Source organism: Paramormyrops kingsleyae, chromosome 22 (genome assembly GCF_048594095.1).
Source record: "Paramormyrops kingsleyae isolate MSU_618 chromosome 22, PKINGS_0.4, whole genome shotgun sequence".
In the NCBI taxonomy this organism is placed as follows: Eukaryota; Metazoa; Chordata; class Actinopteri; order Osteoglossiformes; family Mormyridae; genus Paramormyrops; species Paramormyrops kingsleyae.
In genome coordinates this window covers 244,365-268,240 of record NC_132818.1, presented here as the reverse complement: position 1 = coordinate 268,240, position 23,876 = coordinate 244,365, and the positions used below count along the sequence as shown (strand labels likewise).

Genomic DNA, 23,876 nt, shown 5'->3' with positions numbered 1-23,876 from the left:
AAAGCCCATGTGTAAGTATGTCATACTTACCTTTGTTAGAGGACATTCACTGTGGATAAATACAAAGGCAGGGAGGGTTTAGAGATCACAATGATTATTTTCCCAGTGACGATTTGCACCTTATAAGCTGTTTTAGTGTAGCAAGAACAATTCTGATGGAACGGTGTGATGAATTGGCCCTGGAACATACCAACAGGAACGTGCTGACAGACCAGGGACATCTCAGCCAATTTTGAGCTCCTTTATTCCATAAGTCGTGGCTGGTAAGAGCCGACTGTCAAGACAGTATATAAAGTTTCCCGAGTGTGGATGTAGGGGCCACATTACAGTGTAATTTGAAGCAATGTCTGGATCTCCTAATGTTGTCGGTGCTATTGTCTGCACGCCCAGACATTGAAATAGAAGCACCCTCAGAGAATGAACCCACTTTTGTGAACAGATGGGTAGTAATCCAATTAAATGTATTCAAAATATATATTTAACTACTTTTCAGTATTTTGTGATTTGCATTTTCCCGGATGGAAAAAATTGTGAGAAAATACTTTGAGAGATGGTGTTTTATGTCATGCCCAGCTCCGTCCGATCCTCATGTGTGCCACGCCCACCTCGTTACCTCGTGTGATTCACCGATTGTAATCACCTGTGGCTTGTTAAGTTCAACCTGTCTGGTGTATTTAGTCCATGTCTGAGTCGGTATTCCCCAGTTCTGTCATTGATGTTTAGTCGCCGTCTGCCCCGTGTCTTGGAAATAAACCCGTGCACTTGTGGATTCTCGTCTTCCTGCCTTGTCATTCCCCGCGATCGTGACATTTTATGTATTTAAAATATTTTTTTAAATTAATACAAAATATGTATTTTTATTTATTTATTTTCTGTCATTTTAAGAACCTTCATCACCAGGCTTAGATCTATCTTCAAAGTAACAGGGCTGCCAGCTCACACATCTAATGTGACAATTAACGCCAATTCATAGTTCGTCATCGGTTTTCAGTGTCGTTTATCTGTTTAACACGTTTGCTGTCCTACGCATGTATTTGTGCACAATCTATGTTTCATAAGTGTCAGTCTATTCCAAATCTAAATATTTAATATATTCACCAGAGAACAATTTGAAGAAAACAAATGTGTTCTATGGCACCTTTAAGCTTAAAGGCCTCTATTAGCAGCAAAATGGTCATGCAATTTGTGTTTAAAACATAAAAATGTTCCCTGCACTGTGCTTGCAGCATTTAATGAATTGCCCCGCTCTGTTTCTTTGCATTACACTTGAGAAGCCTGTAATTGAAGATGCCTGTAATTCAATAGCAAGTGTCCACTGCAAATCTCTACATGTACATGAGTTTAAGTCATTGTCTTATTGTTTTAACCCAACGTATTTTGTGTCAGTTTGTTTAAATGTTTTAAATAAACACAGACAAAAAATTGAAGGCAAAATTATTAATTTATTTAACAGAAATATTATATACATATTACATATGTTATATAATCTTATATTGACCTTATTTTGAACTATCCTAACTTAATCTCATCCTATCCTGTTATACAACCTTATCTTAACTTTATCTTATCCTATGTAATTTCATGTTATACAACCTTATCTTAACTTTATCTTATCCTATGTAATTTCATGTTATACAACCTTAACTTTATCTTAATGTTATCCTATGTTATTTTATGTTGCACAATCTTATCTTATCTTAATCTTGTCTTATCCTATGTTACACAACCTTATTTTAACTTTATCTTAATCTTATCCTGTCATTTTATGTTATACAGTCTTATTTTAACCTATACTATCTTAATCTTGTCTTATCCTGTGTTATCTTTTATTTTATTTATTTAAACCTTTATTTTACCAGGCAAAGCATTAAGAACAAATTCTTATTTACAATGCCAGCCTGGCAAGTGCCCAAGAGCACTTAATGAACAACATTGAACAGAAACAACAAACAAGATTATATACAATAACACATTACATACATCTTACAATCATATTTTAAACTTATCTTAACCAATCCATCAGATTAGATAGGTAGCCCATCAGATAGGTAGCCCAGCTCCACAGCCATCTCCAGGACCCCGGGGATGGCACTCAGCTGGTCCAGCATATCACTGGGAAAGATTAGCTCATCTTCATCAGTGCTATGCCTCATAGGACCACCCTCATTATCGCCGTAGGAATAGGGAGCCTCTGAGCTTCTATTCCTCCATTGTTTGCAAATGTTAACTGCGCTCACAAATTCGTTCCACCACTGCTGACACCAGTAATAGGCAAAGCAATTGGCCTCATAGGTCATGTGGCAGTAGTTGTTTAGGTAGTAATTATATAACGTATTAAATCGTTCCATTTTTTCTATGACGTCAGCAGGGGACATAAATGGGGGTGTCGGACCTGTGACCAGCTGAGATGAGGGGGCTGTAGCCTGCGCTGGAACGGGACGCAGGGGGGTGGGATGAACCGGGGCTGGAGCTGAAGATGGAGCTGGGCTTACAGGTGAGGCTATGAGAGGAGAGGAAGGAGGAGAGTCCATAAAAAGAGATAGAGATAGAGAGGGAGATGGAGATGATACAAAAGAGGATGGAACTGGTGATGGAAATAAAAAGGAAGTGGATGAAAGGGCTGGTGAGCAGGGCTCAGGCTGTGTCACTGACGGGGCTCCATGCAGAATAGCAGCAACCTCGTTGTCACACTGCCTGAGATCCTCACACGGGATGTTGTCACCTACATGTGTGGAATCAAAGGGGTTACCTGACACTGTGCTACTGCAGCATAGCAGCTTCCGCAGGTTTTTCGTAAATGGCCCCTTCTGTCTTCTCCTCCGTCGTCCTGACAGGCCTCTCGACGTGGTCAGGGGGTCGGATGCCGGTGGCCCGGTGCAGCATTTCGCCCGACGGCCTCCTCTACTGGTACTGGTTCGTCCTTTGGGATTAAAAAGACAGGGGACAGCACATTTAATTAAAGTGAATCCTTATGTCACTCTACAACAAAACTACATCACATACACCTTATTGGATACAGGAAACGGAGGCTTGGGAGACTTATGCGCTGGTCTTGAATTGGGCCGCCTGCGTTTCAACAGGGGAACTTGACCTATAAAAACACACCAGTTAGTGCACAGATTCCCTGATATGCAGAACAACAGCGAAAAACAACACTGGAAACGGATGTAACTTATGCATTATTACACCAATGTTGAAATGCTTTCCTTGCCCTAGTAGCATAAAAGCCAATCTAGTTTATTTTTGTTTTGTTCAGGTTTTTTGTCAAAGGAAGGCCCTTTTCAGTAGGCCAGTGTCTAGTCAAAGGTGTAAACTCAAGAGGAAAATAAACTATTCTGACTGTGCCATTAATTCTCTTTTTTCCCAGTTACTTTGGCAATATTGTCTTTTTATTCAATTTTGATAGTAATTTGAAATGTTTTAATTTAAATTATATTTCCACAGCTAGTTCTGGTATTAATTGAAGTTGTCATGAAAAATAATAACCCTGTACCATGCCTTGATCACTAACTGCTATTCTGCTACTGCTAACAGCATTGTAAGGAACTGTGGTTTTGATACACATTTCACATAAGTAATGATATCTCAGCAACTTAAAAACCAAAGACCAAATTTTCTGGAGATATTCATGACATTATGAGCTAGATTTATTTTAAAAATGATCAATTTTGAAATACAGGTTTTTTGTTATTGAATTTTTAATACTTTAATCAGTTATTACATGGTAATTATTCATATGGGCATGGCATATTATTTGTTCAATCTATAGAGCTGGACAATAGCTTTAAAACAATATGAGGACCATTTCTGTGCAGCTTATATTATGGTAAGTATAGCCAGTCAAAAAAAGGAAAAAAAAATCAAAACTTCATCCATCCATTATCCATACCGCTTTATCCATCGGGGTCACGGGAAAGCTGGGGCCAATCCCAGCATCTTCAGGGGAGAGGTGGGGTACACCCTGGGCTGGTCGCCAGTCCACCACAGGGCCAACACAGACAAAAATACTCGGATTCATACCTATGGGCAATTTAGAGTAGCCAGTTGACCTAACCTGCATGTCTTTGGACTATGGGAGAGAACCGGAGCAAACCCACGCATGCACGGGCAGAACATGTAAACTCCACACAGAAAGACACCCTGGGTGACCCGGGGATCGAACCCAGAACCTTCTTGCTGTGAGGCGACAGTGCTAACCACTGCAGCCCAAGTTAAAACTTTCTTCGCTTAAATCTTCCGCAATATTGATCCAAGACACGCCCAATTTCAGTTTCATGAGTTACTCATGTGCCCAAATCGGCATGCCAAGTTTCGTTAAAATCCGTGACGATGAGGTCCGAAAGTCTGATGATTTGACATGGAATGACCCTGATGTTTAAACACATCACAGCGACAGATTTTACTGATTTCATTATACAATAGAGCAGACATGCCGAAAAGAGCCCCGTATTTTTACTGCTTCATGGTAACAAATCACCGTTTGGCTAAAAGTCAACCATTTTATTATTTAGTATCCTAAGACATGTTGTTCCAAAATAAGATAGTTATCACAGACTGCAAGATTCAACAAGACCAGCCAACCCTATTCTGACTTTCATTCTTCGAGCTATTCTGGGCATCACTTTGCCGTCCTTACCATGGCTAACTGAACCGGGGATGTCTTCCGGAGCAATCCGTACACTGACTGCCCCATTAGGCAGGAGCCAGTCGATTCTCCAGAGGCACACAGTGGCGTTCAGGGCAGACATCTCTATCACGTCTTGTCTCTCGCTGGGAAGCTGCAAATCTGAGCTGCTTTGAATGTTCAAATCAAATTAACTCTAAGTGCAACTACAATTGTTATGATGCGGTTGCTATGGTACTGTGGCCAATTAGTGTCAGCGCGCTGCAAAGTCGTCAAACACTTTAAACAAATGACAACACACACGATATACATTAACAAAAGCGCGGAAAAATAATAGAAGCACCGCAAATTTAGAAGACACGTTTAAAAAGTGAAAAGCGCTGCAGATCCGCTCACAACACAGTTGCTAAATTTCCGGGTGACAAAGAAACCAATTGTGGCTGGGCTGTATATCGAATGTTTACGCAATACCGATATATTATCAAAATAAGATGTAGAATGACACAATACAGTTCGTGTCTGTATAATTGATATTTATGTATAAATAAAATTTGATCGTTTGTTAAAATTAGGTCGCTATTACAGTATTTGAATACAATTCCTTCCTGGTAGCAAGTAACGCGAGAGCTGCGGTCGCGTCCTTCCACAGACTCCCAGAATTCATAGCGATAATTATAAGCGACCCATTCAATTAGCGGAAGATTTGATGGAGGGGACTGACCGGCCGGGAGACGTTCTTATCTCACTTGTGGTTTTGATTTGATTTTGATTTTTCTGAATATTTAGCAAAGTTGGAAATTTTCGTGTAGTGCTAATATTCCTAAGAATCTAGGGATATGTCGATACACTTATTGCGATTGTTGTGTTTTTCGTACAGGTATCGATTTTAATTAATAGTTTTCATGGAAAGGTTCCCGCGGTGGTTTAATTTCTGCTCTGTCTGACCCCCGGACAGTTAGACAGCAGTGCTGTAATTAATCTTCATCCATTTCACTCTTCCACTGTAGCAACGTCAACTGAAAAATTGTGAACAATGATGGAGGAACTGTTCCGAGCTCTCCAATGTTCCTCTGACTATGTTTTACTGGTTTCTTTGCTTCCAGTACTAGAATTTTATTCGTCTTTGTTCTTCTTTACTGTTGGTGTATATTTCTTTTATTTCATATTGTATTTTACTTGTAGTTTTGTTCTCCATATGGCGCCGACAGGCTTGCTCCAAAGACATCTCATTGTATTTGCACAGTAAAGCTGTCTTATCTTGCGAGAGGAAGTAGCATAAGCCTGCACTACTAACCTTAGCATTAGCAAACCTATAGGTATACCTAGCAATGTTGGTAGTAACGCGTTACTGTAATTCCACTACTTTTGTCTGTAAGGAGTAATGTGACTAATTACCATTTCAAATTAAAAAAAACGCAAAGTACTGAAATTTCAACGGACTCTTACCTTTGTCTTGCGTGAAAATATTAATGGATAAAGGCAGCATGTTCCCCTAATTTCCTGTTTATGATGTAACGCCATCCTACCTTACCGTGGCGCAATGAATGGGTGATATGTTATAGGTACGCTCAGTGGTGTAGTCTACGTGATACGCTGGTATACGCCGTATGCCCACTAGAAAGGCTTAAGAATTTCCGTATAACCACTAAAAAGTGGCCGATGTTACGTGGCAATCCATGCGTGTGTTCATTACATTCGCATTCATGGACAAGCGAAACTCCCCTTTGCTTCTCTCCGCTGCTCTCTGCTGCTGCGTCACCTCTCCTCCTGTTGCCAAGACTGAGCCAATGAGCTTACACTACAGCGCACTGCTCTGCGATTGGTCTGGTATTCAGCGGCTCATTTGTAATTGGCTGGAACGGTGTGGGCGGGAACATATGAAATTCACTCAGGAAGAGAGCACGGAGAAGCGTCGCAGAAACTAGCGGATGAAGATGAAGAGAAAACAAGCGACACTTTTTGATTGTTTTTATAAACCGGCTCCTCCAGCTGTAGCAACAGAGACAGCCTTAGAAGAACCCACCACCACCAGCTTGACGGCTCAACACAAACATAATGAGACTGACGTCAGCGTTACTCCTGCCCCTGGTAAGTACAAGTGGCTTTTTTTTTTTAAGTGGCTAGTTTACAAAGTTGTTAAAGCTAGCTCAAGCATGTCATCACACAGCCTAGTTCAGGGGTAGGGAATCCTGGTCCTGGAGAGCCCATAGACTGTATTGTAAAACCATTGTTTATTTTTTTAGATGGGAGCTCCTGGCCAGCCGTGTGGAGTGAGAGTCAGGCTAGAGAGTTCCAAAACAGACATCCTTGGTTAGGATGGAGGGAAAGAAAGCTAGGTAAAGCAGATGTTAGAAGAAAAAAAAATGTGCATATGAAATTTTGTTTATGAAGAAAATCTGTGATGTTTTGTGTATATTTAATGAATGATATAATTTATATAAAACTAAATTTGATTATTTGTACATAGTATTTTGAAGTTAGAGAGTATAAAAGTTGAGTAAAGTAAGTTATGCTTGGCAGACATTTGACAGTATAATTTTTGTAGCTCATGGGAGTCATTAAAATAATAGAAAAAATAAAGTTTGATCACTTCATTTTCATCTCTTGTTTGTAATGGTGTAAAATGGTTTGCAGTTAATGATTAATTGTATAATATATGTTGAGAATTAGTTAAATTAGATCAGTAGATGCTACTATTAGGAGAGTTTTAAAATTATACAATTCTGATCATTTTTATTCACTTGCAGGATGTGAAGTTTGCAGCACCACCAAGTCAACTGGTGTCCTGACAGAAAAGAGGATCTCCATTTCTGAGGAGTGGGCATCATTCAAAATCCAGTCATCAGGTTCCAGTGAGAACCGAGAAACGGCACTGTCTTCACTCCGGAACAAGATTCGGCGGCATGAGAATTCCAGGGCTCATGAAATAGCTCAGGAGCTCACACAAAAATGTGGACAGGATTTGCTTGGAAGTATGGTGAGGGCTGTATCTGTGCTGGCCGAGACGGATGCTGTGTTCAGAACAGCATATTATATTGCAAAGATGAACAGACCTTTTACTGATCACGACGATCTCATTGAACTTCAGGAAAAAAATGGTGTGAACTTGGGCACTAGTCTACGCTCCAGGTATAGTTGCACAAAAATTGTTGAACATGTTGCAAGGGAAATGTTAAATATGCAAAAAATAAAATAAAATTCTTGACTGCATTGCATGAACCAGTGTACTTTTTTTTTTCTAAGCACAGTATACCCACTACAAAAATGTAGACTACACCACTGGAGCCAATGCAACAACACACTCTTTTATTTCACTGTCCAAAACCAGACAGAGAACGAGACGTACACCGCGCCACATTCCACACACGTCACGCGTTACGCCGGTCACAGGCAACCAGGAGGAAATACATTATGAATGCATAGGCATCTACTCGTGCTACATCCTCCTTCTTAGAACAGCATGTACTGCATAAACACTCCAGTACCATGGAGCAAGATCACACACAGAAACAAACACCAAGGGTGCCTATCCTAACCTTACTGGAACTCATACCATTAAACATGACAAAATGTCAAACATCTGTTCGGAACCATTACTAGCACTAGGAAAGCACATAGTCCTTCAGATGCCCTGGTAGCTGGACACACCGACCAGCCCGTGTGTGGGAGGCTTGTTGTGCCCTTTCAGATGTCTGCTCCTCTTCCAGGCCCACCACTGGATGAGGCTCCGCACAACTCTCAGCAGTGTCGCCTCCGTCGCCATCGTATAGGCTCGAATCATCCCGATGGTGATCAGGGGTGTGAGTTCTATTGTGGCGAAGATGTTTCCTGTTCCTGCGATAGCAAGCACCCCAGGATGTGATGACATCATAAGCCCGCGGTTCCCCTCTGACCCGCACCACTGTCGCTGGGATCCATTTGTCATTTGTCTTCATGTACACCCTCTCCCCCACCTGAAGCGGGGATAGCGGTGTCGCCGATTTATCATACAGAACCTTTTGTTGCAGTTGTCGTCGGCGGAGGGCCGCACGCACACCCACAGGTGTGGATGGCATCAGTGCAGCATTGGTAACAGGCAGGGTGGAACGCAGAACGTGGCCCATGAGAAGCTGAGCCGCAGAATACGGTATACCCGTTAGAGGTGTGTTTCGCAGGTGGAGGAGGGCCAGGTGGGGATCAACACCTGATTTCGTAGCAGACTTCAGCATGGACTTCACAGTGCGTATCGTGCGCTCTGCCATGCCATTTGACTGAGGAAAATGGGGGCTAGAGTGAACGATTCTGAGACCCCAGTCTGCTACAAACTGGGCCATCTCACAGCATGCAAATGGTACATGATCTGCAACCAGTGTGTCAGGAATGCCGTGTCGGGCAAACACAGCCTTGAATTTCTGAATGATAGACGTTGCTGTCATGTGTGTGAGCTGCAGAACTTCAGGATATTTAGAGTAATAGTCAACTATCAGAAGGAATGGTTTCCCCCTGAAATGGAAGACATCAGCAGCAATTTTTTCCCATGGCCGGTCTGGCACGGGGTGAGGGAGCAGAGGTTCCCTGTGGTTGGCCGGCAGCTGTTCTTTAAAGGGTATACAGGACTCAACCATTTTTCGCACAGCCTCTGACAGACCAGGCCAGTACATAATTGACCGTGCATGTGCCAGTGAGCGTTGTATGCCTTGGTGAGCAGTGTGCAGCCGCTTAAGTACTTCTGCTCTGAGTGAGCATGGCACAATCACGCGGTCATCAACCAGGAGTAACCCTTCATTGACAGAAAGGCTGTGTCTCACAGGCCAATATGGCTGCAGTTGCAGAGGGACAGACTTCTTGTGATCAGGCCACCCTGACCTGTGCATGATCATGAGGTGCTGCATTTCAGCATCACTGGCAGTGACTGTTCTCAGGAGCTGCATCATGTTGCCTTGAAGTGGTTCAAAGTCCGTGGCATACACAACTCTCTCATCACCAAGGTCATTTTCATCAGCTGTCTTTGAGCAGGGATATGCCCTGGATAGAGTGTCCGCGATCAACATGTCTTTTCCAGGTGTGTACACAAGGGAAATGTCGTATTTTTGAATCTGAAGAAGCATCCTCTGTAGCCTTTCTGGGGCCTTGCCTATGGGCTTCGGCAGAATTGCCTCCAGTGGCTTGAGGTCTGACTGGATTTTTACTGGAATGCCGTAAACATACTAGTGACTTTGGAGTCATCTGGCTTGACCCCTTCTGCACTGATGATGTGGCCCAGATACTTCACTTCCCTAACCATGTACTGTACTTTGTCTTTGTTGAATTTAACATTCAGCTGTATAGCTCTGTCCATCACTTTCTGAAGTATTTTGTCATGTTCGGCTTTGTTTTCTGCAGCAATGATCATATCATCTGCTACTATGGAGACACCCTCAATATCACCAAAACTCTCATAGTTGACTTGCTGAAAAACTTCGCTCGCCGACTTAATCCCAAAAGGCAGGCGATGAAAACGGTATCTACCCCAGGGTGTGTTAAAGGTACAGAGATCTGCTGACTCGTCATCTAATCTGATTTGCCAATACCCATCTCGCTCATCAAGAATGGTGAAAATCTTCTTAGCAGCTAGTCTGCGCTGTATATCTTCAGCTGTGGGTATGGAGAAGTGTTGACGTAGTATAGCTCTGTTAAGGTCTCTATAGGATCAAGGCAAACCCTGAGTGACCCATTTTTCTTTTCAGTGATACACAGGCTGCTGACCCAGGCTGTAGGCTTCGAGACTTTGCTGATGACACCTTTGCTTTCTAGGCTGTCAAGTGTGTCTTTCAACCGGTCATGCACAGCATAAAGGATCTTCCTGCACCCATGGATTACCGGGGGTACTGACGGATCTGTGTAAATGTGGCGGTGGCCCGGGAATTCACCCAGACCTTCAAACACAGAGGCGTATTGGGTGAACAATTCTTCCGTTGATGCTGGGTCCGCCGGGATTAGGGCCTCCACTTTCCTGATCAGATCGAGTTGCACACATGCCTTACGGCCTAGCAGAGGTGTGTCTGACGCTGTGGTGACAAAAAAGTCCAGGTATCTCTGTTTGTGCTGAGTCTGAACATAAAGCCTGACTTTCCCACTTGGCCTAATCCTGGCCCCGCCATAGGCTACTAGCACTGTGTCCGTCTGTTGCAGGTTGACAGGCACTGAGAGTGTGGGCAGGACGGACTTGGTCAGAATGTTGGCTTCAGCACCAGTGTCCAGCTTAAATGCCACCACCTGGTCACCTATGTGAAGGTTAGTGTGCCAGCCTGTGTTTGTTTTACGTGGCTTAGTGTGTGATATGGTTCCAATGAACAATGTGTCTACAGCTGCGCCAGCTTCATCACTGTCCGAATCCGTGTCAGCGTCAACTGGTGCCACCACTTTGCTGGATTTGCACATCGCAGAGAAGTGGTTTTTCTTTCTACATGCATTGCAGTGGGCATTGTATGCTGGACAGGTTCATGGTTTATGTTGTCTCCCGCACCTGCCACATGACTGAAATTGGTCCCTCAAGTGTGTGCGGTTAGGTTTACTTTCTGCTCGCATGGGTTGTTTGGGAGGTTCTCTGCTTCTCACTGCATCAACCTGCTCTGTAATACTGACAGGCGTCATGGCAAGTGCCTGTGCACACACTACTTCCTTTGCACGACATAGATCAAACGCTTTAGTCAGAGTCAAATTGGGAACGGACAGCAGTTTGTCCCGTAAGGAAGTGTCGTTTACACTAAACACTATTTTATCTCTTAGCATGAGATCCTCAGAGTCCCCGAACTCACAACTATAGGCTCTCGCTTTCAATTCGGTCACAAACTTGTCAATTCCCGCTTGTACATTGTATGTATGCACCCAGAACTGGTGCCGTTCATAAAGGGTGTTTTTCCGTGGCTCACAGTATGTTCGAAAGGCAGCGAGTACATCCGACGGTTTTTTGTTGTCTGTGTCAGCATGCATAATACACATGGGTAAGTAAATGATTGTAAATTTAAACATTTCTTTAGCTACACTATATAAAATGAATTTCACTACAGTTCTTCATTGCACCAGCAGAGAGCAGCAGAGACCCACACTACCTTCACACTAGACACGGTAGTTAGCATGTAGCATTAGCAAGCTACAGCTTCTTATTCGCAGGATCCGCGCTACATAAATGGGGGACGCTGTTTTCATTTATAATGTACTAAAGAATGTGCAGTTAAAACAAAGAAAAAAATATCACTGACAATGCACCAAGACTGGCAATGCACCAAGATGGCAGCATGAGGTCATTGCACAAAACTGTGAGGAAACGCAACCCAGGTTGATCAGAAGGATACTGTGGATGGTAGAAAGAGCCATGGAAAGCATTCAAAACCATTCAAACTGAGCTCCAAGATCAAGGTACGTCACTTACTGATCGCACCATCCGTTGCCTTTTTAACAATAATGGGTTCCATGGAAGAGAATCCAGGAGGACTCCACTATTAACAGAAAAACATGAAAAAAGCTAGAGTGGAATTCACCAAAATGCCCCAAAGTTTCTGGGAGAATGTCCTTTGCACTGGTGAGACAAAATTGGAGCTTTTTGGCCAGTCACATCAGCTCTGTTTACAGAAGCAAGATGAAGCTTTAGAAGAAAAGAACACCATACCTACTGTGAAACATGGAGGAGCTCGGTTTTGTTTTGGGGCTGCTTTGCTGCATCTGGCACAGGGAACCTTGAATCTGTTCAGGGCACAATGAAGTCTCAAGACTACCAAGGCATCCTGGAGTGAAACATACTGCCCAGTGCAGCGCAGTGAAGCTCAGCCTCAGTCGTAGGTCATGGGACCTCCAACAGGATAATGACCCAAAACATACAGCTAAAAGCACTCAGGAATGGCTGAGAAAAAAAACAAAAACAAAAAAACATTGGGCGATTCTTAAATGGCCCTCTATGAGCCCAGATCTTAATCCTATTTACCATCTATGGAAAGATCTGACAATTGCAGTGGAAACACCACCCTTCAAACCTTAGACAGCTTAGCAGTTTGCTCAGGGGGAGTGGGCCAAACTACCTGTTGGCAAATGCAGACGTCTCATGGTGAAGTACAGAGATCGCTGGTTGGCAGTGATTACTGCAAAAGGTGGTGCCACAAAACACTAAATTAAGGCTACCATCTTTTACCTCTGTGCCATTTTCACTTGTTTAATTATATGAAGTATTCAGCTGAATCAAAAATCAAAGCAAAGTCTGATTTGTGTTAAACATGGAATAAACAATAAGGCATGCCATTAAACTTTTGTCAGTTTCAAGTTATTTCAAAGATAGTTCTGTTTTATTTTTATTTTTTTGGAAGGGTACCAACACATTTCTCCACATTTTTCATTGTATAATATTCATTAACTGACATTACTTTATAGAAGTTTCTTTTCACTTTGACCTTAAAGAGTAATTAAAGAGTTTTCTTGTCAATTCTTCTCAAAAGAACCAAAACGTTCTGACCATGATTTCATGACTTACAGCAGTGAAAGGGAAAACATCCAGGGGATTAAGACTTTTTTGTAGGCACTGTATATATACCAAAATATGTATTGTGTATAAAGTTAGAGGTTTGTGTAAGTCAGCCGCAGCACATGTGCTAATAGGTATAAAAAGCCCATGTGTAAGTATGTCATACTTACCTTTGTTAGAGGACATTCCCTGTGGATAAATACAAAGGCAGGGAGGGTTTAGAGATCACAATGATTATTTTCCCAGTGACGATTTGCACCTTATAAGCTGTTTTAGTGTAGCAAGAACAATTCTGATGGAACGGTGTGATGAATTGGCCCTGGAACATACCAACAGGAACGTGCTGACAGACCAGGGACATCTCAGCCAATTTTGAGCTCCTTTATTCCATAAGTCGTGGCTGGTAAGAGCCGACTGTCAAGACAGTATATAAAGTTTCCCGAGTGTGGATGTAGGGGCCACATTACAGTGTAATTTGAAGCAATGTCTGGATCTCCTAATGTTGTCGGTGCTATTGTCTGCACGCCCAGACATTGAAATAGAAGCACCCTCAGAGAATGAACCCACTTTTGTGAACAGATGGGTAGTAATCCAATTAAATGTATTCAAAATATATATTTAACTACTTTTCAGTATTTTGTGATTTGCATTTTCCCGGATGGAAAAAATTGTGAGAAAATACTTTGAGAGATGGTGTTTTATGTCATGCCCAGCTCCGTCCGATCCTCATGTGTGCCACGCCCACCTGGTTACCTCGTGTGATTCACCGATTGTAATCACCTGTGGCTTGTTAAGTTCAACCTGTCTGGTGTATTTAGTCCATGTCTGAGTCGGTATTCCCCAGTTCTGTCATTGATGTTTAGTCGCCGTCTGCCCCGTGTCTTGGAAATAAACCCGTGCACTTGTGGATTCTCGTCTTCCTGCCTTGTCATTCCCCGCGATCGTGACATTTTATGTATTTAAAATATTTTTTTAAATTAACACAAAATTTTTATTTATTTATTTTCTGTCATTTTAAGAACCTTCATCACCAGGCTTAGATCTATCTTCAAAGTAACAGGGCTGCCAGCTCACACATCTAATGTGACAATTAACGCCAATTCATAGTTCGTCATCGGTTTTCAGTGTCGTTTATCTGTTTAACACGTTTGCTGTCCTACGCATGTATTTGTGCACAATCTATGTTTCATAAGTGTCAGTCTATTCCAAATCTAAATATTTAATATATTCACCAGAGAACAATTTGAAGAAAACAAATGTGTTCTATGGCACCTTTAAGCTTAAAGGCCTCTATTAGCAGCAAAATGGTCATGCAATTTGTGTTTAAAACATAAAAATGTTCCCTGCACTGTGCTTGCAGCATTTAATGAATTGCCCCTCTCTGTTTCTTTGCATTACACTTGAGAAGCCTGTAATTGAAGATGCCTGTAATTCAATAGCAAGTGTCCACTGCAAATCTCTACATGTACATGAGTTTAAGTCATTGTCTTATTGTTTTAACCCAACGTATTTTGTGTCAGTTTGTTTAAATGTTTTAAATAAACACAGACAAAAAATTGAAGGCAAAATAATTAATTTATTTAACAGAAATATTATATACATATTACATATTATGTTATATAATCTTATATTGACCTTATTTTGAACTATCCTAACTTAATCTCATCCTATCCTGTTATACAACCTTATCTTAACTTTATCTTATCCTATGTAATTTCATGTTATACAACCTTAACTTTATCTTAATGTTATCCTATGTTATTTTATGTTGCACAATCTTATCTTATCTTAATCTTGTCTTATCCTATGTTACACAACCTTATTTTAACTTTATCTTAATCTTATCCTGTCATTTTATGTTATACAGTCTTATTTTAACCTATACTATCTTAATCTTGTCTTATCCTGTGTTATCTTTTATTTTATTTATTTAAACCTTTATTTTACCAGGCAAAGCATTAAGAACAAATTCTTATTTACAATGCCAGCCTGGCAAGTGCCCAAGAGCACTTAATGAACAACATTGAACAGAAACAACAAACAAGATTATATACAATAACACATTACATACATCTTACAATCATATTTTAAACTTATCTTAACCAATCCATCAGATTAGATAGGTAGCCCATCAGATAGGTAGCCCAGCTCCACAGCCATCTCCAGGACCCCGGGGATGGCACTCAGCTGGTCCAGCATATCACTGGGAAAGATTAGCTCATCTTCATCAGTGCTATGCCTCATAGGACCACCCTCATTATCGCCGTAGGAATAGGGAGCCTCTGAGCTTCTATTCCTCCATTGTTTGCAAATGTTAACTGCGCTCACAAATTCGTTCCACCACTGCTGACACCAGTAATAGGCAAAGCAATTGGCCTCATAGGTCATGTGGCAGTAGTTGTTTAGGTAGTAATTATATAACGTATTAAATCGTTCCATTTTTTCTATGACGTCAGCAGGGGACATAAATGGGGGTGTCGGACCTGTGACCAGCTGAGATGAGGGGGCTGTAGCCTGCGCTGGAACGGGACGCAGGGGGGTGGGATGAACCGGGGCTGGAGCTGAAGATGGAGCTGGGCTTACAGGTGAGGCTATGAGAGGAGAGGAAGGAGGAGAGTCCATAAAAAGAGATAGAGATAGAGAGGGAGATGGAGATGATACAAAAGAGGATGGAACTGGTGATGGAAATAAAAAGGAAGTGGATGAAAGGGCTGGTGAGCAGGGCTCAGGCTGTGTCACTGACGGGGCTCCATGCAGAATAGCAGCAACCTCGTTGTCACACTGCCTGAGATCCTCACACGGGATGTTGTCACCTACATGGGTGGAATCAAAGGGGTTACCTGACACTGTGCTACTGCAGCATAGCAGCTTCCGCAGGTTTTTCGTAAATGGCCCCTTCTGTCTTCTCCTCCGTCGTCCTGACAGGCCTCTCGACGTGGTCAGGGGGTCGGATGCCGGTGGCCCGGTGCAGCATTTCGCCCGACGGCCTCCTCTACTGGTACTGGTTCGTCCTTTGGGATTAAAAAGACAGGGGACAGCACATTTAATTAAAGTGAATCCTTATGTCACTCTACAACAAAACTACATCACATACACCTTATTGGATACAGGAAACGGAGGCTTGGGAGACTTATGCGCTGGTCTTGAATTGGGCCGCCTGCGTTTCAACAGGGGAACTTGACCTATAAAAACACACCAGTTAGTGCACAGATTCCCTGATATGCAGAACAACAGCGAAAAACAACACTGGAAACGGATGTAACTTATGCATTATTACACCAATGTTGAAATGCTTTCCTTGCCCTAGTAGCATAAAAGCCAATCTAGTTTATTTTTGTTTTGTTCAGGTTTTTTGTCAAAGGAAGGCCCTTTTCAGTAGGCCAGTGTCTAGTCAAAGGTGTAAACTCAAGAGGAAAATAAACTATTCTGACTGTGCCATTAATTCTCTTTTTTCCCAGTTACTTTGGCAATATTGTCTTTTTATTCAATTTTGATAGTAATTTGAAATGTTTTAATTTAAATTATATTTCCACAGCTAGTTCTGGTATTAATTGAAGTTGTCATGAAAAATAATAACCCTGTACCATGCCTTGATCACTAACTGCTATTCTGCTACTGCTAACAGCATTGTAAGGAACTGTGGTTTTGATACACATTTCACATAAGTAATGATATCTCAGCAACTTAAAAACCAAAGACCAAATTTTCTGGAGATATTCATGACATTATGAGCTAGATTTATTTTAAAAATGATCAATTTTGAAATACAGGTTTTTTGTTATTGAATTTTTAATACTTTAATCAGTTATTACATGGTAATTATTCATATGGGCATGGCATATTATTTGTTCAATCTATAGAGCTGGACAATAGCTTTAAAACAATATGAGGACCATTTCTGTGCAGCTTATATTATGGTAAGTATAGCCAGTCAAAAAAAGGAAAAAAAAATCAAAACTTCATCCATCCATTATCCATACCGCTTTATCCATCGGGGTCACGGGAAAGCTGGGGCCAATCCCAGCATCTTCAGGGGAGAGGTGGGGTACACCCTGGGCTGGTCGCCAGTCCACCACAGGGCCAACACAGACAAAAATACTCGGATTCATACCTATGGGCAATTTAGAGTAGCCAGTTGACCTAACCTGCATGTCTTTGGACTATGGGAGAGAACCGGAGCAAACCCACGCATGCACGGGCAGAACATGTAAACTCCACACAGAAAGACACCCTGGGTGACCCGGGGATCGAACCCAGAACCTTCTTGCTGTGAGGCGACAGTGCTAACCACTGCAGCCCAAGTTAAAACTTTCTTCGCTTAAATCTTCCGCAATATTGATCCAAGACACGCCCAATTTCAGTTTCATGAGTTACTCATGTGCCCAAATCGGCATGCCAAGTTTCGTTAAAATCCGTGACGATGAGGTCCGAAAGTCTGATGATTTGACATGGAATGACCCTGATGTTTAAACACATCACAGCGACAGATTTTACTGATTTCATTATACAATAGAGCAGACATGCCGAAAAGAGCCCCGTATTTTTACTGCTTCATGGTAACAAATCACCGTTTGGCTAAAAGTCAACCATTTTATTATTTAGTATCCTAAGACATGTTGTTCCAAAATAAGATAGTTATCACAGACTGCAAGATTCAACAAGACCAGCCAACCCTATTCTGACTTTCATTCTTCGAGCTATTCTGGGCATCACTTTGCCGTCCTTACCATGGCTAACTGAACCGGGGATGTCTTCCGGAGCAATCCGTACACTGACTGCCCCATTAGGCAGGAGCCAGTCGATTCTCCAGAGGCACACAGTGGCGTTCAGGGCAGACATCTCTATCACGTCTTGTCTCTCGCTGGGAAGCTGCAAATCTGAGCTGCTTTGAATGTTCAAATCAAATTAACTCTAAGTGCAACTACAATTGTTATGATGCGGTTGCTATGGTACTGTGGCCAATTAGTGTCAGCGCGCTGCAAAGTCGTCAAACACTTTAAACAAATGACAACACACACGATATACATTAACAAAAGCGCGGAAAAATAATAGAAGCACCGCAAATTTAGAAGACACGTTTAAAAAGTGAAAAGCGCTGCAGATCCGCTCACAACACAGTTGCTAAATTTCCGGGTGACAAAGAAACCAATTGTGGCTGGGCTGTATATCGAATGTTTACGCAATACCGATATATTATCAAAATAAGATGTAGAATGACACAATACAGTTCGTGTCTGTATAATTGATATTTATGTATAAATAAAATTTGATCGTTTGTTAAAATTAGGTCGCTATTACAGTATTTGAATACAATTCCTTCCTGGTAGCAAGTAACGCGAGAGCTGCGGTCGCGTCCTTCCACAGACTCCCAGAATTCATAGCGATAATTATAAGCGACCCATTCAATTAGCGGAAGATTTGATGGAGGGGACTGACCGGCCGGGAGACGTTCTTATCTCACTTGTGGTTTTGATTTGATTTTGATTTTTCTGAATATTTAGCAAAGTTGGAAATTTTCGTGTAGTGCTAATATTCCTAAGAATCTAGGGATATGTCGATACACTTATTGCGATTGTTGTGTTTTTCGTACAGGTATCGATTTTAATTAATAGTTTTCATGGAAAGGTTCCCGCGGTGGTTTAATTTCTGCTCTGTCTGACCCCCGGACAGTTAGACAGCAGTGCTGTAATTAATCTTCATCCATTTCACTCTTCCACTGTAGCAACGTCAACTGAAAAATTGTGAACAATGATGGAGGAACTGTTCCGAGCTCTCCAATGTTCCTCTGACTATGTTTTACTGGTTTCTTTGCTTCCAGTACTAGAATTTTATTCGTCTTTGTTCTTCTTTACTGTTGGTGTATATTTCTTTTATTTCATATTGTATTTTACTTGTAGTTTTGTTCTCCATATGGCGCCGACAGGCTTGCTCCAAAGACATCTCATTGTATTTGCACAGTAAAGCTGTCTTATCTTGCGAGAGGAAGTAGCATAAGCCTGCACTACTAACCTTAGCATTAGCAAACCTATAGGTATACCTAGCAATGTTGGTAGTAACGCGTTACTGTAATTCCACTACTTTTGTCTGTAAGGAGTAATGTGACTAATTACCATTTCAAATTAAAAAAAACGCAAAGTACTGAAATTTCAACGGACTCTTACCTTTGTCTTGCGTGAAAATATTAATGGATAAAGGCAGCATGTTCCCCTAATTTCCTGTTTATGATGTAACGCCATCCTACCTTACCGTGGCGCAATGAATGGGTGATATGTTATAGGTACGCTCAGTGGTGTAGTCTACGTGATACGCTGGTATACGCCGTATGCCCACTAGAAAGGCTTAAGAATTTCCGTATAACCACTAAAAAGTGGCCGATGTTACGTGGCAATCCATGCGTGTGTTCATTACATTCGCATTCATGGACAAGCGAAACTCCCCTTTGCTTCTCTCCGCTGCTCTCTGCTGCTGCGTCACCTCTCCTCCTGTTGCCAAGACTGAGCCAATGAGCTTACACTACAGCGCACTGCTCTGCGATTGGTCTGGTATTCAGCGGCTCATTTGTAATTGGCTGGAACGGTGTGGGCGGGAACATATGAAATTCACTCAGGAAGAGAGCACGGAGAAGCGTCGCAGAAACTAGCGGATGAAGATGAAGAGAAAACAAGCGACACTTTTTGATTGTTTTTATAAACCGGCTCCTCCAGCTGTAGCAACAGAGACAGCCTTAGAAGAACCCACCACCACCAGCTTGACGGCTCAACACAAACATAATGAGACTGACGTCAGCGTTACTCCTGCCCCTGGTAAGTACAAGTGGCTTTTTTTTTTTAAGTGGCTAGTTTACAAAGTTGTTAAAGCTAGCTCAAGCATGTCATCACACAGCCTAGTTCAGGGGTAGGGAATCCTGGTCCTGGAGAGCCCATAGACTGTATTGTAAAACCATTGTTTATTTTTTTAGATGGGAGCTCCTGGCCAGCCGTGTGGAGTGAGAGTCAGGCTAGAGAGTTCCAAAACAGACATCCTTGGTTAGGATGGAGGGAAAGAAAGCTAGGTAAAGCAGATGTTAGAAGAAAAAAAAATGTGCATATGAAATTTTGTTTATGAAGAAAATCTGTGATGTTTTGTGTATATTTAATGAATGATATAATTTATATAAAACTAAATTTGATTATTTGTACATAGTATTTTGAAGTTAGAGAGTATAAAAGTTGAGTAAAGTAAGTTATGCTTGGCAGACATTTGACAGTATAATTTTTGTAGCTCATGGGAGTCATTAAAATAATAGAAAAAATAAAGTTTGATCACTTCATTTTCATCTCTTGTTTGTAATGGTGTAAAATGGTTTGCAGTTAATGATTAATTGTATAATATATGTTGAGAATTAGTTAAATTAGATCAGTAGATGCTACTATTAGGAGAGTTTTAAAATTATACAATTCTGATCATTTTTATTCACTTGCAGGATGTGAAGTTTGCAGCACCACCAAGTCAACTGGTGTCCTGACAGAAAAGAGGATCTCCATTTCTGAGGAGTGGGCATCATTCAAAATCCAGTCATCAGGTTCCAGTGAGAACCGAGAAACGGCACTGTCTTCACTCCGGAACAAGATTCGGCGGCATGAGAATTCCAGGGCTCATGAAATAGCTCAGGAGCTCACACAAAAATGTGGACAGGATTTGCTTGGAAGTATGGTGAGGGCTGTATCTGTGCTGGCCGAGACGGATGCTGTGTTCAGAACAGCATATTATATTGCAAAGATGAACAGACCTTTTACTGATCACGACGATCTCATTGAACTTCAGGAAAAAAATGGTGTGAACTTGGGCACTAGTCTACACTCCAGGTATAGTTGCACAAAAATTGTTGAACATGTTGCAAGGGAAATGTTAAATATGCAAAAAATAAAATAAAATTCTTGACTGCATTGCATGAACCAGTGTACTTTTTTTTTTCTAAGCACAGTATACCCACTACAAAAATGTAGACTACACCACTGGAGCCAATGCAACAACACACTCTTTTATTTCACTGTCCAAAACCAGACAGAGAACGAGACGTACACCGCGCCACATTCCACACACGTCACACGTTACGCCGGTCACAGGCAACCAGGAGGAAATACATTATGAATGCATAGGCATCTACTCGTGCTACATCCTCCTTCTTAGAACAGCATGTACTGCATAAACACTCCAGTACCATGGAGCAAGATCACACACAGAAACAAACACCAAGGGTGCCTATCCTAACCTTACTGGAACTCATACCATTAAACATGACAAAATGTCAAACATCTGTTCGGAACCATTACTAGCACTAGGAAAGCACATAGTCCTTCAGATGCCCTGGTAGCTGGACACACCGACCAGCCCGTGTGTGGGAGGCTTGTTGTGCCCTTTCAGATGTCTGCTCCTCTTCCAGGCCCACCACTGGATGAGGCTCCGCACAACTCTCAGCAGTGTCGCCTCCGTCGCCATCGTATAGGCTCGAATCATCCCGATGGTGATCAGGGGTGTGAGTTCTATTGTGGCGAAGATGTTTCCTGTTCCTGCGATAGCAAGCACCCCAGGATGTGATGACATCATAAGCCCGCGGTTCCCCTCTGACCCGCACCACTGTCGCTGGGATCCATTTGTCATTTGTCTTCATGTACACCCTCTCCCCCACCTGAAGCGGGGATAGCGGTGTCGCCGATTTATCATACAGAACCTTTTGTTGCAGTTGTCGTCGGCGGAGGGCCGCACGCACACCCACAGGTGTGGATGGCATCAGTGCAGCATTGGTAACAGGCAGGGTGGAACGCAGAACGTGGCCCATGAGAAGCTGAGCCGCAGAATACGGTATACCCGTTAGAGGTGTGTTTCGCAGGTGGAGGAGGGCCAGGTGGGGATCAACACCTGATTTCGTAGCAGACTTCAGCATGGACTTCACAGTGCGTATCGTGCGCTCTGCCATGCCATTTGACTGAGGAAAATGGGGGCTAGAGTGAACGATTCTGAGACCCCAGTCTGCTACAAACTGGGCCATCTCACAGCATGCAAATGGTACATGATCTGCAACCAGTGTGTCAGGAATGCCGTGTCGGGCAAACACAGCCTTGAATTTCTGAATGATAGACGTTGCTGTCATGTGTGTGAGCTGCAGAACTTCAGGATATTTAGAGTAATAGTCAACTATCAGAAGGAATGGTTTCCCCCTGAAATGGAAGACATCAGCAGCAATTTTTTCCCATGGCCGGTCTGGCACGGGGTGAGGGAGCAGAGGTTCCCTGTGGTTGGCCGGCAGCTGTTCTTTAAAGGGTATACAGGACTCAACCATTTTTCGCACAGCCTCTGACAGACCAGGCCAGTACATAATTGACCGTGCATGTGCCAGTGAGCGTTGTATGCCTTGGTGAGCAGTGTGCAGCCGCTTAAGTACTTCTGCTCTGAGTGAGCATGGCACAATCACGCGGTCATCAACCAGGAGTAACCCTTCATTGACAGAAAGGCTGTGTCTCACAGGCCAATATGGCTGCAGTTGCAGAGGGACAGACTTCTTGTGATCAGGCCACCCTGACCTGTGCATGATCATGAGGTGCTGCATTTCAGCATCACTGGCAGTGACTGTTCTCAGGAGCTGCATCATGTTGCCTTGAAGTGGTTCAAAGTCCGTGGCATACACAACTCTCTCATCACCAAGGTCATTTTCATCAGCTGTCTTTGAGCAGGGATATGCCCTGGATAGAGTGTCCGCGATCAACATGTCTTTTCCAGGTGTGTACACAAGGGAAATGTCGTATTTTTGAATCTGAAGAAGCATCCTCTGTAGCCTTGCTGGGGCCTTGCCTATGGGCTTCGGCAGAATTGCCTCCAGTGGCTTGAGGTCTGACTGGATTTTTACTGGAATGCCGTAAACATACTGGTGGAATTTTTTGACAGCAAAGACAACAGCCAGTAATTCTTTTTCTATTTGAGCATAATTTTGCTCAGCCTGTGACAGTGCTCTTGACGCATATGCTATTGGTTACTTGTCCTGCATGAGGCAGGCGCCAAGTCCATCCTTGGAAGCATCAGCCTGAATTTCCACAGGTAGCTTGGGGTCAAAAAAACGTAGCAACGGTGCTGTTGAGACAGCTGTTGTCAGAGCTTTCAGTGCAGCCTCTTGTTCTGGGTGCCACTGCCATTCAATGTCCTTCCGAAGCAGCAGTCTTAGCGGTGCCGTGAGTGTGGCTTCGCTGGGGATGTACTGAGCCAGATATCTGGTCATGCCCAATAGGCGCTGCAGGCTCTTCCTATCCGAGGGCGGAGGCAGCTGTTGGATAGCTGTGACTTTGGAGTCATCTGGCTTGACCCCTTCTGCACTGATGATGTGGCCCAGATACTTCACTTCCCTAACCATGTACTGTACTTTGTCTTTGTTGAATTTAACATTCAGCTGTATAGCTCTGTCCATCACTTTCTGAAGTATTTTGTCATGTTCGGCTTTGTTTTCTGCAGCAATGATCATATCATCTGCTACTATGGAGACACCCTCAATATCACCAAAACTCTCATAGTTGACTTGCTGGAAAACTTCGCTCGCCGACTTAATCCCAAAAGGCAGGCGATGAAAACAGTATCTACCCCAGGGTGTGTTAAAGGTACAGAGATCTGCTGACTCGTCATCTAATCTGATTTGCCAATACCCATCTCGCTCATCAAGAATGGTGAAAATCTTCTTAGCAGCTAGTCTGCGCTGTATATCTTCAGCTGTGGGTATGGAGAAGTGTTGACGTAGTATAGCTCTGTTAAGGTCTCTAG

The 23,876-nt window shown here is 42.6% G+C and overlaps 2 protein-coding genes and 2 long non-coding RNA genes across 5 annotated transcripts; 2 read left to right on the top strand and 2 right to left on the bottom strand.

Annotated features, from left to right (window-relative positions):
- Window positions 1–1,422: 1,422 nt before the first annotated feature.
- On the bottom strand, window positions 1,423–5,804 carry LOC140581681 (uncharacterized). Of its 2 annotated transcripts, XR_011984820.1 has the most exons (3): window positions 4,637–5,804; window positions 1,640–2,920; window positions 1,423–1,593 (listed from the first exon to the last, which is right to left on the bottom strand). XR_011984820.1 is itself a non-coding variant. In XM_072705158.1 (2 exons), the coding sequence occupies exons 1-2, from the start codon at window positions 4,746–4,748 to the stop codon at window positions 2,025–2,027; spliced, it is 1,008 nt and encodes a 335-aa protein (XP_072561259.1). In that variant the 5' UTR covers window positions 4,749–5,804; the 3' UTR covers window positions 1,423–2,024. The 2 variants fall into 2 exon arrangements, 1 of the variants encoding a protein (XP_072561259.1); XM_072705158.1 differs by having other exon boundaries at window positions 1,423–2,920.
- Window positions 5,805–6,009: 205 nt separating this feature from the next.
- LOC140581628 (uncharacterized) lies at window positions 6,010–7,713 on the top strand. Its single transcript, XR_011984730.1, has 3 exons — window positions 6,010–6,712; window positions 6,868–6,960; window positions 7,372–7,713. It is a non-coding gene; the product is annotated as an uncharacterized lncRNA (long non-coding RNA).
- A 6,937-nt stretch (window positions 7,714–14,650) lies between these two features.
- Window positions 14,651–19,002, bottom strand: LOC140581678 (uncharacterized). The gene is made up of 2 exons (XM_072705150.1): window positions 17,822–19,002; window positions 14,651–16,105 (listed from the first exon to the last, which is right to left on the bottom strand). Exons 1-2 carry the CDS (start codon window positions 17,931–17,933, stop codon window positions 15,210–15,212), a joined length of 1,008 nt encoding a protein of 335 aa, XP_072561251.1. The 5' UTR covers window positions 17,934–19,002; the 3' UTR covers window positions 14,651–15,209.
- A 192-nt stretch (window positions 19,003–19,194) lies between these two features.
- On the top strand, window positions 19,195–20,965 carry LOC140581626 (uncharacterized). The gene is made up of 3 exons (XR_011984729.1): window positions 19,195–19,897; window positions 20,053–20,145; window positions 20,557–20,965. It is a non-coding gene; the product is annotated as an uncharacterized lncRNA (long non-coding RNA).
- The last annotated feature ends 2,911 nt before the right edge of the window (window positions 20,966–23,876 follow it).